At 42.9% G+C, this 12728-nt stretch overlaps 2 protein-coding genes across 2 annotated transcripts in view; one reads left to right on the forward strand and one right to left on the reverse strand.

Moving 5' to 3' along the window:
- Positions 1-3415: 3415 nt before the first annotated feature.
- On the reverse strand, positions 3416-7507 carry LOC308288548 (cytosol aminopeptidase-like; the record flags this gene model as incomplete). The annotated part of the gene is made up of 8 exons (XM_080730012.1): positions 3416-3792; positions 4437-4549; positions 5044-5123; positions 5607-5709; positions 6005-6093; positions 6388-6512; positions 6820-6978; positions 7350-7507. 8 exons carry the CDS (start codon positions 7505-7507, stop codon positions 3606-3608), a joined length of 1014 nt encoding a protein of 337 aa, XP_080586138.1. The 3' UTR covers positions 3416-3605.
- An 876-nt stretch (positions 7508-8383) lies between these two features.
- smyd3 (SET and MYND domain containing 3) overlaps positions 8384-12728 on the forward strand; it is a gene marked incomplete at its 5' end in the record, with an annotated part of 53742 nt that continues 49397 nt past the window's right edge. Inside the window, 4 exons of the mRNA XM_080729807.1 lie at positions 8384-8544; positions 10992-11055; positions 11153-11260; positions 11649-11703. Coding sequence (XP_080585933.1) covers positions 8384-8544; positions 10992-11055; positions 11153-11260; positions 11649-11703 — 388 coding nt within the window. The remainder of the gene's footprint in view (positions 8545-10991; positions 11056-11152; positions 11261-11648; positions 11704-12728) is intronic.

The following is a 12728-nucleotide window of genomic DNA, read 5'->3' on the forward strand; positions in this document are numbered from 1 at the left end:
GTGTGTGTGTGTGTGTGTGTGTGTGTGTGTGTGTGTGTGTGTGTGTGTGTGTGTGTGTGTGTGTGTGTGTGTACGCTCACTGAAAATAAATCTCGGGGCAACTTTAAAAAGCTTACGGGATCTCACGCGATTTCAGGTCTGTTGGACGGTTCTCCGGTTCTCGGACGGTTACATCCGACGCCTTATTAGGACACCTCGGCGCGGCGTCTTCTCTGATTGTGATTGGCCAACCCAAACCTGTCGATTGCTGATTGGTCAACCGCTGTGCCGCTCAACGACAAAAAGTAGCAGCGCGCGGTTCAACCTTCAGTGTTTGCTGAACCTTGGTAAAGTACAACACTCCACACCTGCTCCTCGGAACAGTTGTTTCCAACTTGTTTTCATCAACAACGCTTCTTCATCACCACCAATCATCATCACCAACCAACAACATCACATCGACGACCCGACCTCTTGTTTACCTGACAGCCTGCGTTTTGGTTTCCAGACCAGAGACCTTTTACGGCAGCAGACAGTCGTTTTTTGGCATCAACATGGGTCAGCTTGGAAGCAAAGCCCGTTCTAGCGTTCCGCCTCCGCCCAGAACGCGTGTGCAATTCCAAATAACGCCCCGTTCTACTGACAGGACCACCGCTCCATCCCGGCTGCTACCCTTTGTGCAGGTTGATGTCCACAACGGTGCTATCAAGCCGGTTTTCACAGTGGTGACAGTCACAGTTCCCGTCGAGTTCCAGGTGAATTCCTCCACCACCGAAGATGAGGATGAGATCGGTTATTGTGGTTCCCTGCAGCGACCCAACCCCAGAGAAGAACCCCGTGCCTTCCAACCGACGAAGACCCCCACCCCCGAGGTCTGCGCTTATTTGCAGTCACTTAACTGCAAGGACACTTTCAACTTATTGTATATAGGTAAAGAACTGCTGCACGCAGCCACACACACACCACCACCATCATCATCTCGATCGTAGTCGAGTATGACTGAACTCCTTGGTCCTTGATTCTTCATGGACCCGATCTGGAGCAGGTGGGTTTGAGTTGGGCCTGCTTGGTGGCACACACACACGCACGCACGCACACACACACACACACACACACACACACACACACACACACACACACACACACACACACACACACACACCCCTAATACCATAATACACAATTGTAAATAGTTATCAATCATCATATTTCATTGCTATTGTATTATTGTATTATTATTATTGTTGTTGTTGTTGTATGTCTGAACATACTGTATATAGCTGAATTACACACACACACACACACACACACACACACACACACACACACACACACACACACACACACACACACACCTAAATACCACATTGTAAATAGTTCAACCTTTTTGTAGTCTATCAATCATCACATGTTATATCTATTTTATTATTGTATTATTATTATTATTATTGTATTGTTGTTGTTGTTGTTGTTAGTTGTTGTTGTTGTTGTTTGTTTGGTAACTTTGGTAAGTGGTTTGGTATGGTTATTGTGTAAATAAATGTTCCTGTATATATACTATATGTCAGTTGTGTCCTCAGTGTCTGATTCTTATAAAACGTAATTAATCTATCACAGTTCTCATTGTTTCACAGAGTAATGTAAAACTCCTAATAGCAGCTCCTGTGTTCAGTTTGACATTTAATTTTGGTTCTCATACAGTATATATTTGACACATTGGGGAATAAACACAAATTTAGCAAATAGCCTGGGAGGGGAGGAAAGTCCATAATCATTACAAAGAAATGTCCTTCAGGTTCCAGTGGAGATTGAAGCTGTTTGCAGAACAACGTGGGCAAAGATTCCATGTCCTGACCTGCAGTCTACATTTTGTAATCACATAAATTTACATAAGGCAGCAGACTTACCAGGGCTAATATGAATTTTATTAGTCCTTGTCAGTTCAAACTTTGGCAGTGCAAAGCACTCAAGGGATTTCTGTCTGGTGGAAAAACGTTATAGGAGATATGCAAAAATATAGACATTAGGCTGTGAACCCCAAAATAAACATATTTGAACTGGGGACCCCCCACCCTGACAAGCTCTTGGAATTGTAGGTATTACATTTAATGTGACATCGCACTGCGTGGCGTTTTGAGCATGTAGATCTGCTATTTTCACAATGTTCGCCTCTTGCTTACTTAATATTTGACATTTTGGCCAGTTTGGTATTAAAACAGTCTTGAAAATCCTTAAATTGACACTTTATAAATGTGCAAATACCCTGTATAGACTTATGGTTTGTTTACCTTGAATGAGACATTTTTTTCACATTAAGCTAATCATCTGGGGACCCCACTTGGGGTCCCAACCCCAAGTTTGAGAACCTACTACTCTCATGATTATGATTGCACTTTCATTGTCATTATGAGTAAATGACATTTGAAGAACAGCAATGATATACAAATATGAAGCTTTTAACTAACATCAACATGTACAGTAACACTGATTTCTGTTACAATAGTTATATTGTATTAAATTATGCAGGTGGCGGTGTACTACCACTACACATGGGGTTGGGGATACGTTTTCTTTATATTTAAACATTTAATGTTTACATTTTGGAATGGTTTTGGTGTGGCTATGGTGAAGATTAAGGTGCGGAACTTGCTTACAAGCTTAACTTACAAAATGACAAATTCAGGAATGACAAACCACACATGCTTTTATCAAAGGAACCGGAACTAAAACTTTAAAGGTGAAACATTCATTAGGTAGATATTTCTTTGGATTTCTTTCTGAAGTTACAGATATTGAGTTTGCCCAGTTCAATGAGCACTTGTCTCAAGCTCATCTCCAGATCCCCAAAACAAAAACTAAAAGATAGGGAAGAAGTCTTTTGAATGTCAAATAGTATGTGTTTTCGTTTTCAAATATAACCATCATTGTTTTAGGATATTCATTTTTAGATTTATGAGCAGATAGTCACATATTTCAGTTTTGTACACTGCCATCGAGCAGGGAAATGAATACAAACCTTAAACATCTGTAATATAGGTTTATTTTGTAACATCCATTAGACAAATTCAGATGGCTATGAACTGATATCAAATCCAGAGGTCTTCCACAGGGGACTGCCCATAAGTCCGAAGGTTCATTAGGCCGAAGGATCATTAGGCCGAATTTAGTTAGGGTTACTGAGGTTAGGGTTAGGCATAGTATTCTTAACAAATTCGGACTAATGAACCTTCGGACTAATGAACCTTCGGACCAATGCCATGGCACCCTTCCACAACATACTAAACAGGCACTATACCTGTATATTGACAGCTCATTCACACACACGTTCCCAAGTTAGTCAACGCTTGTCAAAACTTCCAAACGTAGCAGATCTACAAGCTCATAATGTGTCTTATTGTGATGCGTTGTCAGCTTGTATGTAGATGAGCCACTTTCAGATTATGTCCTAACATGGTTAAAGTGTTCCTAATTTTGCTGGAGACCCCCTGGAACCTCTTCAAGGATCCCCGGGGGTCCCGCGACCCCACCTTGAGAATAACTGCGGTAGTATTTACTCTCCTCATAACACATCAGAGGTAACATGCTCTTCAGCTCATGTTGTGCTGGCTGTGTGTGACTCCAGTCTCTCAGGCTTGGCTGCTCGGTCCAGCAGCAAACTCCACCAGCGTACGCGTGGGTCTGCCCGACATGCCTTTCCTCAGGTAGGGGATCTCATCTTTGTTGGACATGACCCCAGCAATGTCCAGGTGGGCCCAATGACTCGCTGTGACAAACTCTCTCAGGAAGGCAGCTGCTGTGCACGCACCACCAGAACTGATGAGATAAAGATTCATATAGTTTACACATTATGCTGTATATATTTGATGTATATTTCCCCCTGACATCACAACTGTTTATCAGGGTTACAGTATATGGGTTAGTGCAGGGGTCTTCAACAGGGGGTCTGAAAACCCAAGGTGGTCCTCAGAGTTACTAAGGGGTAGCCTAGCACAGCCAGACAATACACCCATGTTAAAACAAGGTGGGGATGTAAAGATATTGCAGTTAGTTAGCTGCATTAGTACATAGTCTGGCCAAGCCAGGCTAACTAAGGGGGCCGCCAAATCCTTGTGTGATAGGTTTGGTGTAAGAGGCAAAAATAAGAGCAGACCAAGTACAGAGTGAAAGGTCAGGTTTACTAAGTATCGACAATTTAAGATTCTGAGTGGTTAAGTGTCAAACAAGTCTATGAATCTATCTATAAAATTGATGAGAAGCTAAAGGGTACATGACCTGAAAATGTTGAGGACCCTTGGGTTAGTGATTTGGGTAAAACAAGACAATTTATCTTCATTTTGTACAGCCTTATTTTACTGTATTTTATTTTGTAGTATAAATACATATAGAACACATTGAATCAAACCCTGTTGCTATGTGAGAGTGCTCAGGGTCAGTGTGTGTTGAGCTACGGTACTTACCGGCTGTACTTGCCGATGTTATTGAGGTCGGCCAGTTGGCTGTGAGTCACCTGCTTGGTGTAGTGTTGGAACAAAGGCATCCGCCACACCCTGTCACCTGTCACCACACTGGCCTACACACACACACACACACACACACACACACACACACACACACACACATTTAAAAACAATCACAAACTCATAAAAACACATGACAAATCGATCAGCTATAGCAGGGGTCTTCAACGTTTTCAGGCCTCTCTCAACACAACCTGTACAAAGATTCTATATAGTTTGACAACACAATCATTAGTGTATTTTGGATTCATGTCAATTTGTGTTTTCAGATATTTAACCACTTGAACTGTCTACTTACCGTACTAGTCTGCTCTTTTTCCCCTCTACACTAAACGCCTTTGCCTAAAACAGCCGATCTACAAGCTCACAACACCTCGCAGCGCGAGCCGTTGTGAGCTTGTAGATCTGCTATTTCTGGCTAAAGTTCTCAGGGAAAAAAAGTTTCTATCACACAAAGATTTGGAGGACCCCCTGTAGTAACTCTGAGGACCCCCTAGGGGTCCCGGACCCCCTGTTGAAGACCCTTGAGCTATAGCACTGTGTGTACCTTGTGCAGCTGCTGCCAGAGCCAGTCAGAGTTTGTGAACACTCCAGTTGCTGCAGAGCCCAGAGCGACATCCATGGCCCCTTAGAGAAAGAACCAGCAGCCATTATTGTCCAATAGTGAATATCCCCAAGTGAGTCATATTTTAATATTTATTAATCCACCTTCAACAAAACTTAATAGCTGTCCCCCCCAAAAAAAACATTGTAATCACGGGGCTCTTAAGTCTGACATCATTTTGTAGGCAGAGGAGAACTTTTGGGGCCAAAAGGCCCCAGCGGGCGCCCATGAATCTTTTTACTATTTTTACTATTTACTAATTTGTCTTCTCTTTCTTGTTGACAGGAAAGTGGTAGAATTATACTTTAGTCGTTATTTTTGTCTCGGATCTGTTGAAATAGCGAGGGACACATATTGACAATAAATCTGCATGGAGGTCTGACTACAAAATTATGTCACGGCTTAAAAGCCCCTAAACCGTAACAGGAAACAGGTACTGTATGCCACATTTTGGAAACCCAGGAAATACAGTTATGCACAGAGGCAAATGTTTCCATGTGTCTCACCTGTTAGCGTAGCTGCGTTGACGATGGCCCTGGGGTTGAAGGTGTGTGCATAACACAGAGCATCAGCCAAGATCAACCTCCCTTCTGCATCTGTATTATCAACCTGCACAGGAAAAAAAAACTATCTAAATATCTTGGACATACAAATGAAATGAGTTGAACACATAGCATGCATGTCTGACAAGAACAGCAAACAACAGACTTGCTAAAATCCATTACAGCTGGGAGTGGTGCCACAGATATTCTGAAGAAAGATGCACCAGCCTGTTGTCATTGATTGACCATCAGTAGCCATGTCCCACATGGCTATCAAATGCATTTGGAATCCCATCATTGATCGTTCACACAACAGTTTAACTAGCGGTGAACATCTTAAATGCGCTGTGGCCCACACACACCTGGATGGTTTTACCATTCTTGGCTCGGACTACATCCCCGGGTTTGTTGGCTTTTCCACTGGGCATGTTCTCACAGAGGGGAGCAAGACCTGACAGAGACAGTGAAGACTGAAAAGATAAGCTAAAGCAATCAAGTGAAAAACACTCAAAGATTTATTCCATCACATTTTCAGGGCAGTTGAAAAACCGTCTCATAATTAATGGTTGTTATTTAAGACAGTGGGTAACTTCACAACAAACAAAATTACATGTATTGCATTTTGGAATAGGCTATGTATAAAAAGAAAATCCATATTGTTATCCAAATATTCACTGTCTGTTTGTGGTTGATGAGGCACAACAAAGAAGTGCACACATCAGGGGGTTTGTGCCATCAGTCTCACCGATAATGTTGACTGGCAGCTTGAGGGCAGCTGCCGTGACGATGGAGGCACACACGGTGGCGGCTCCACCCATGTCAGCTCGCATGGCGTCCATTCCAGAGGGCGGCTTCAGGGAGATACCACCACTGAAAAGAAGAATGCCACATACAGTATGTCAGGTCTGTATGTACCGTACATGTGCTTTATCTGTAAGCCTGTGTTATCATTTAATGTTATTAATGCATCACGTGCCAAAGGCAAAACTCCTGAGTGGCCAGTATGAACCTCATACTGGCCATGAAAGTATTTCAGACTATGCTTCAGCCAACATCCAGGGTCTTAAATGAAGACATTTGGCTGGTAAACTATAAAGTTCATTTCGTAAACTGCCAACATTACAGGGCAGCATAGAAGTAAGGTGAACGGTAGAAGGGTTTTTGTACAATGGCTAACCTGTCAAAGGTGATACCCTTGCCCACCAGTAGCAGGGGTGCCTGTGTGTGATCGGGGCAGCCATTGTAGTGCAGCTCCAGGAACACAGGGGGCTCATCTGAGCCTTTAGACACGCTGAGAAATGCTCCCATGTCCTGCTCCTCTATCCAGGCCTGACCCCTGAAAAAAAGATACACAAGGCTCATCGTCTGTAGAAACTCTATTCAGGACCCTGTAACAGGCTGTATTACATCTGGTGAATGTACATCACATGAGAACACTTAACAAGGAAGCGAAACCACTGCACACTCACACACAGTAAGGGTTTAGAAATCATCGCAACGAATCGGAGAACATGCACGACACGGCAGTGTGCACGCGCGCAATCGCCCTCCAAAAACAGGTAAAAACACCAAAGTACCTGGCACTGAACTACCAAACTACCAAATATGAGATCTCCTTCTTAGGCAGATAATGTGTTTAAGTAAATGGAGAAAATTCATTCACAAATAAATGTATATAAATGATTATAAGCATATGGTAACACTCACCTCTTGTGGACTTGGACTCGGTCAGTGTATGGAGCCAGTTGCTCCTCGATGGTGTTGGCAAACACTGTAGGAGTAATGTGATTGGCGGGTGCTTCCATGAGTAGACGGGCCAAGTTCTGGCCTTCTCCATACAGGACTCCTTTCTGCCATGCCTCCATATCGACACTAAGAACAACACACACACATACAGTATCACTGTGTTAAAGCACCGACCATACCAATGCTCTGGAACGTTTAGCTCAAGGTTTTATATTTGTGTGAGAAAGTGATTGGATTCCATTCATTTCAATACGGTATGAAAATTAACAGGTAGAATTTAAAGTAACCTTGCTTCAAAAAGGTAATCCAACACACTAAATATCATTGGTTATTTTTTTGTCAAAGCTATGCTATAGGGTCCTTATTATTATTATATTATTATGACCTCAAGAAGTTTAGTAAAAATCCCATCCAGTGTGAAGTGAGAGGTGATTGTACTTTGATTGATTGTAGGCTACTTTATTAGAAGTTTGCATAGGAAAGGGTACAGGACAGTACAGTTCACTGATATACAAGGTCAACTAAAAGGATAAAGACCACAAGAAAACTCGCTGGCTTGTTTACATTGAGGTCCCTTTTATTATACTATCACCAAAAGTAAAATATGAGTACACAAGGCATGAATGAATGAATGAATGAATGAATGAATGTTTCTAGCAGGAGGTGACCTCAGATTGAGGAGGTGACCTCAGATTGCTATCTCCAATTTAGAACAGAAGACTTTTTTAGGGCTTCCCATACAGTAGGCCTACTCAATATTCACACTTGCCCTTTTTCATGATTTCTCCCTAAAATTATAGCTTTATTAATCTAGACAGGAATATGTGGGCAGTTTCCTTTTTCGGTATCTGCCCTGTGTTTCTGTCTGTCTGTCTGTCTGTCTAAAATGGATGGGCTTGCGAGATTGTGACGTCATGACGCCGATCGGACGTCCAATGCGGAAGTAAACAGTGTGATAACTCTATGGTAGGCGCAGACCTTTTTGCAGGATCAGGATGTCTTCTAAAGTGGAACGGTTTGTTAGTCTGGGTAAAGGAAACGGGCTACGGGCGACGAAGACAATAAAAGCGGGAGAGCTGGTTTATTCCGCCGAACCGCTGGCCAGCTGTGTGTCCAACAAGCTGGCTAAGCATGTCTGCCATCACTGCTTCAAACGGTAAGACGAGGCTGAACTAGAGTCCCTGTATGTATCTGTCTGTCTCTCCACAACAGTTTGTCGTATCCTACAAGTTTCAATCACTACATTTCGGCTTGAAGAAAATGAACCATGTTCTTTACTTTGTTGTTAGCTCACCCTGTCACCCATGCATGCTCTGACATCATTTTGCACCTCAGACAGAGATCTCTAAAACTAACTTGCTCTTAAGTTCAGATTCATGTTTTGACCACCAGGTGGCAGCATATCTCTTTGGACGTTTGAGACTCACACCCAGTGGTGGAAAAAGTGAAAGTATCAATACTTATCGAATCTGGCTCTGGCTGTAGGCTAATTATCGTATACACACACAGTATATAAATATCCTGTTTGTATTTGAAAATAAATGTTGTAGAGTAGACTGAGCCTTTTTTGGCCGCTTCATTGCTGGTTTAATGATAGATTTAGATATGAGAGATTTAGATTTATAGATGATATATTTTCACCAGTGCTGTTGTGGAGAAACATGACAAAGAATCATTGCAGCTCACAGGAGAAACTAGACCTGCATTCTGTCGAGGTGCCAACTTGTGCCTTGTGCACAAGTAGGCCATGTATGGCCCACTTGTGCGCCAGCAGAGCGCACCACCAGTGCCACTGGCATCACCAGGAATGCTGGTCCCTCATTGGGCTACGGGGTTAAACAAAGGAGGTCACCGACATAAATACCCAGCTGATCGCATTACTTGCACGCTCTGCTTGCGCAAGTAACAAGACATTAGATGTAACTAGAAATACTGTTCCTACGAAACAGTGTGGGCTCGCTCGTAAAGAAATATGAGTCCCCTAACGTGACTATATTCTGCAGCGTGCTAACTGTCATGTGAAGCTCAACCAATACTCAGGCTAACACCACTCCCAGATGTTTTTCCGCCAATTTCCAATTGCACCTCATTGGCTAAGGGCCCTGCCTTTATACTGTCGGGCGGAACTTGATAAATATAATGATAAAATGATAAAATAATGAAGATAACATAGTGTTCTCGCCTTACAGGCGAGCCCACAACAATGAGACAACATTCATAAACATGGTTTAGTTTTTGAGCCGCGCCTCCAATACCTGACTTTGGGTCTATACATCATACATCATCATCATACTGTACGTAGCGTGCTACTCAAACTCTTTTTCTTCAAGAACACCGCTCACTTCACACACGTGTGATTTTGGCTATATATTGTAATGTATACAATAGATAGTAGGAACTTCTGTATTTATGCTGTACATTTCATGTAGTATAAACACTATTGAGGGGTATTATCTGTGGCTTATATTATATATATATATATATATATATATATATATATATATATATATATCTATACTATAATTTTGCGAATGTCTGAGTGAGTGAGTGAGTGTCTGTCTGTCTGTCTGTCTCAGCGTTTCTCCTCGGTGGCTGGAGCAATTGATCTGAAATCGCATCACCATTAGCATATGAACACACCTGACATAACTGTGAAGCCCGTTTGTCACTTTCACAAATCGTATGCTGTATATTAGCATTTTTATGGTGTATCTATATCTATTTAGCCTACAGTACCTTTTGTGACCACACATGTTAAGGGAGGGGCGCTGTTGTTCAGGCCATTAGCACAATCACACACAAACCCCCACACACACACACACACACACGGGGGGGGAGTGTGTGTGTGTGTGTGTGTGTGTGCAGGCGGCCGGGGGGGGGGGGGGGGGGGGGGGTTCTGGCCCTGTTACAGATGTTGTCCAAAAATCATGCAGATCGGTACACAGTATCTCTGTAGCTGTTAAATGGAACGGGTATTTCTTTCATTGATGCTCCTACATATTAGCATGCAAGCACCAGTTAAAGTTACTTTCCATCCCTCATATACTGTGTGCACAGTGCACATCCCATAACCCACACACTGCACATCATTTCGGAGCTCATATCTTTACCTGACATAACTGTGAAGCCCGTTTGTCACTTTCACAAATCATATGCTGTATATTAGCATTTTTATGGTGTAACTACTATCTATTCTGCATCTAGCATGAGGCATATCTATTCTGCATCTAGCATGGGGCAACATGTTTAACCAGCTCTGTGTGTGTGTGCGTGTGTGCGTGCGTGTGTGTGTGTGTGTGTGTGTGTGTGTGTGTGTGTGTGTGTGTGTGTGTGTGGGTGGGTGGGCGGGGGGGGGGGGGGGGGGGGGGTGTTGGCTGGCCCTCTTTCAGATGTTGTCATGTAGATCGGTACACTGGTCTAACACAGATGTGAATTAATGAGCTAGCCATCCGGTCAGATGGATTTTATTGCATGTTACAGTACGTGCTAAGTACCAGATTTTCTTCTTTTTCGTGTTGGCAAACTCATTGTGTTAATTCAGTGTATAAATGTTGACTTGGTGTGTAGGAAATATGACTTTCTTATGAATTTCTTTGTCTTCAGACGGGACTCCCTGCTGAGATGTTCTCAGTGTAAGATGGCTCACTACTGCAATGCTACTTGTCAGGTACTATGTATGTGTGTGCGTGCGTGCGTACGTGTGTGTTTGGGCGTGCGTGCGCGTGTGTGTGTGTGTGTGTTAAACAAGTCTCCTGTCTCTTCAGAAACATGCCTGGTCTGCTCATAAGAGAGAGTGTAAGTGTCTGCGGAGCCTCTTACCCAGGATTCCCAGTGACTCTGTCCGCCTCGCTGCTAGGATCATCTTTAATCTGGTACATCCGTCACTCCTACCTCTCTGTCTCACTGCTTCCTCTTCATAATTGTCTGTCTCTCTCACTCTGAGTGTACACATGTAACCATTACATTTTTTTGTGTACACTCTGTGTTGATAAATTAACACATGTACTGAGGATCTTACTGTGTACCTCTGTCTCACCTAGGCATGGGCGATATGACTTCAAATCAATATAACGATTATTTCAAAATTTGGTTTCGAATATGATCGATTAATGAACAATTATTCCTTTTTAAACGTGAATGATAATGGTAGACCTACTATAATATTTTGATGGTCTCATGTTCATGATTCCTCAGCAAGTCATCATTGAAAATGCCAATTCTTCTCGCTCTCTGTTTCTCTCTCTCTCTTTCTTTGTCTAGAGTTCTTCTCAGAGCAGCAGTGAGGAATTGTACACCCTAGAAGAACATGAGTCACGTAAGTCTTCAGAATGTGTGTCTATCTGTGTTGTATTACAGGGGCGCGTAGCGCTATTCCGAGGTCTTGTTGTTTAGAGGTCCCAGTAATCCGAGGCTAACCTGCCGGCACTGGTGAATTTTTAAATCTGTGAAACAGATTTTATTAAAGACGTGCGATTGTGCTGAGACATTCAGGCGACCTAGGCGACCTATTTGCCTATTGGCTGTCCCCATGTCACATGGTAACCGAGCTAGTTTCATGATTGGGAGCGGCCTTGCGCCGTTCTGGCGCTGTTCTTCTTCTCGAGTTTGGAAAAAAAGGATCCGTTCCGTTTGTCACATTGTCATGATCGTAAAACTATCTAGTTTTAACGTTCAGAACGTTTTCTTTTTGGACAATAAAAACATTGACAGCCAGGGGGAAAAAAATCCATGAAGGACACGGAATGCAATCGTTCACTCGCCGTTGGAAAATTGACTTATTAATTAGACTATTCTGGATGTGTGGCTAACGGCTAACGCTAACGTTAGCTAGCGCTAGCTGCAGGCTAACGCTAGCTAGCGCTAGCTGCAGGCTAACGCAGGCATGTTATACACAATTACTCATGGAATAAAACGGCGACCCAACTCGGAATGCAATCGTTCACTCGCCGTTGGAAAATTGACTTATTAGACTATTCTGGATGTGTGGCTAACGGCTAACGCTAACGTTAGCTAGCGCTAGCTGCAGGCTAACGCTAGCTAGCGCTAGCTGCAGGCTAACGCAGGCATGTGATAGGGCACGAGTCACGGTGTGTAATAAATTCACTTCAACCTTGTGTTGAGCAGTTAAACCTATTTGCTACGTACGTCTACAAAAACGTTCATATTTCAAAGATAAAGTGCTTACTGAAGTCTCACAGATGTCACAGTATGGTACGCTCAAGCAGAATTACCTGTATCTTTCGTATTGTTTAATAAACAGCATTTTAATCCGATCAGACGTCATTTTCTGTTGTTTTTCAGCCATGCGACCCCATCGGTTGCGAGGTGTACTGCACTTAG

This window comes from Nannobrachium achirus, assembly GCF_963921795.1.
Source record: "Nannobrachium achirus genome assembly, chromosome: 7".
NCBI lineage: Eukaryota > Metazoa > Chordata > Actinopteri > Myctophiformes > Myctophidae > Nannobrachium > Nannobrachium achirus.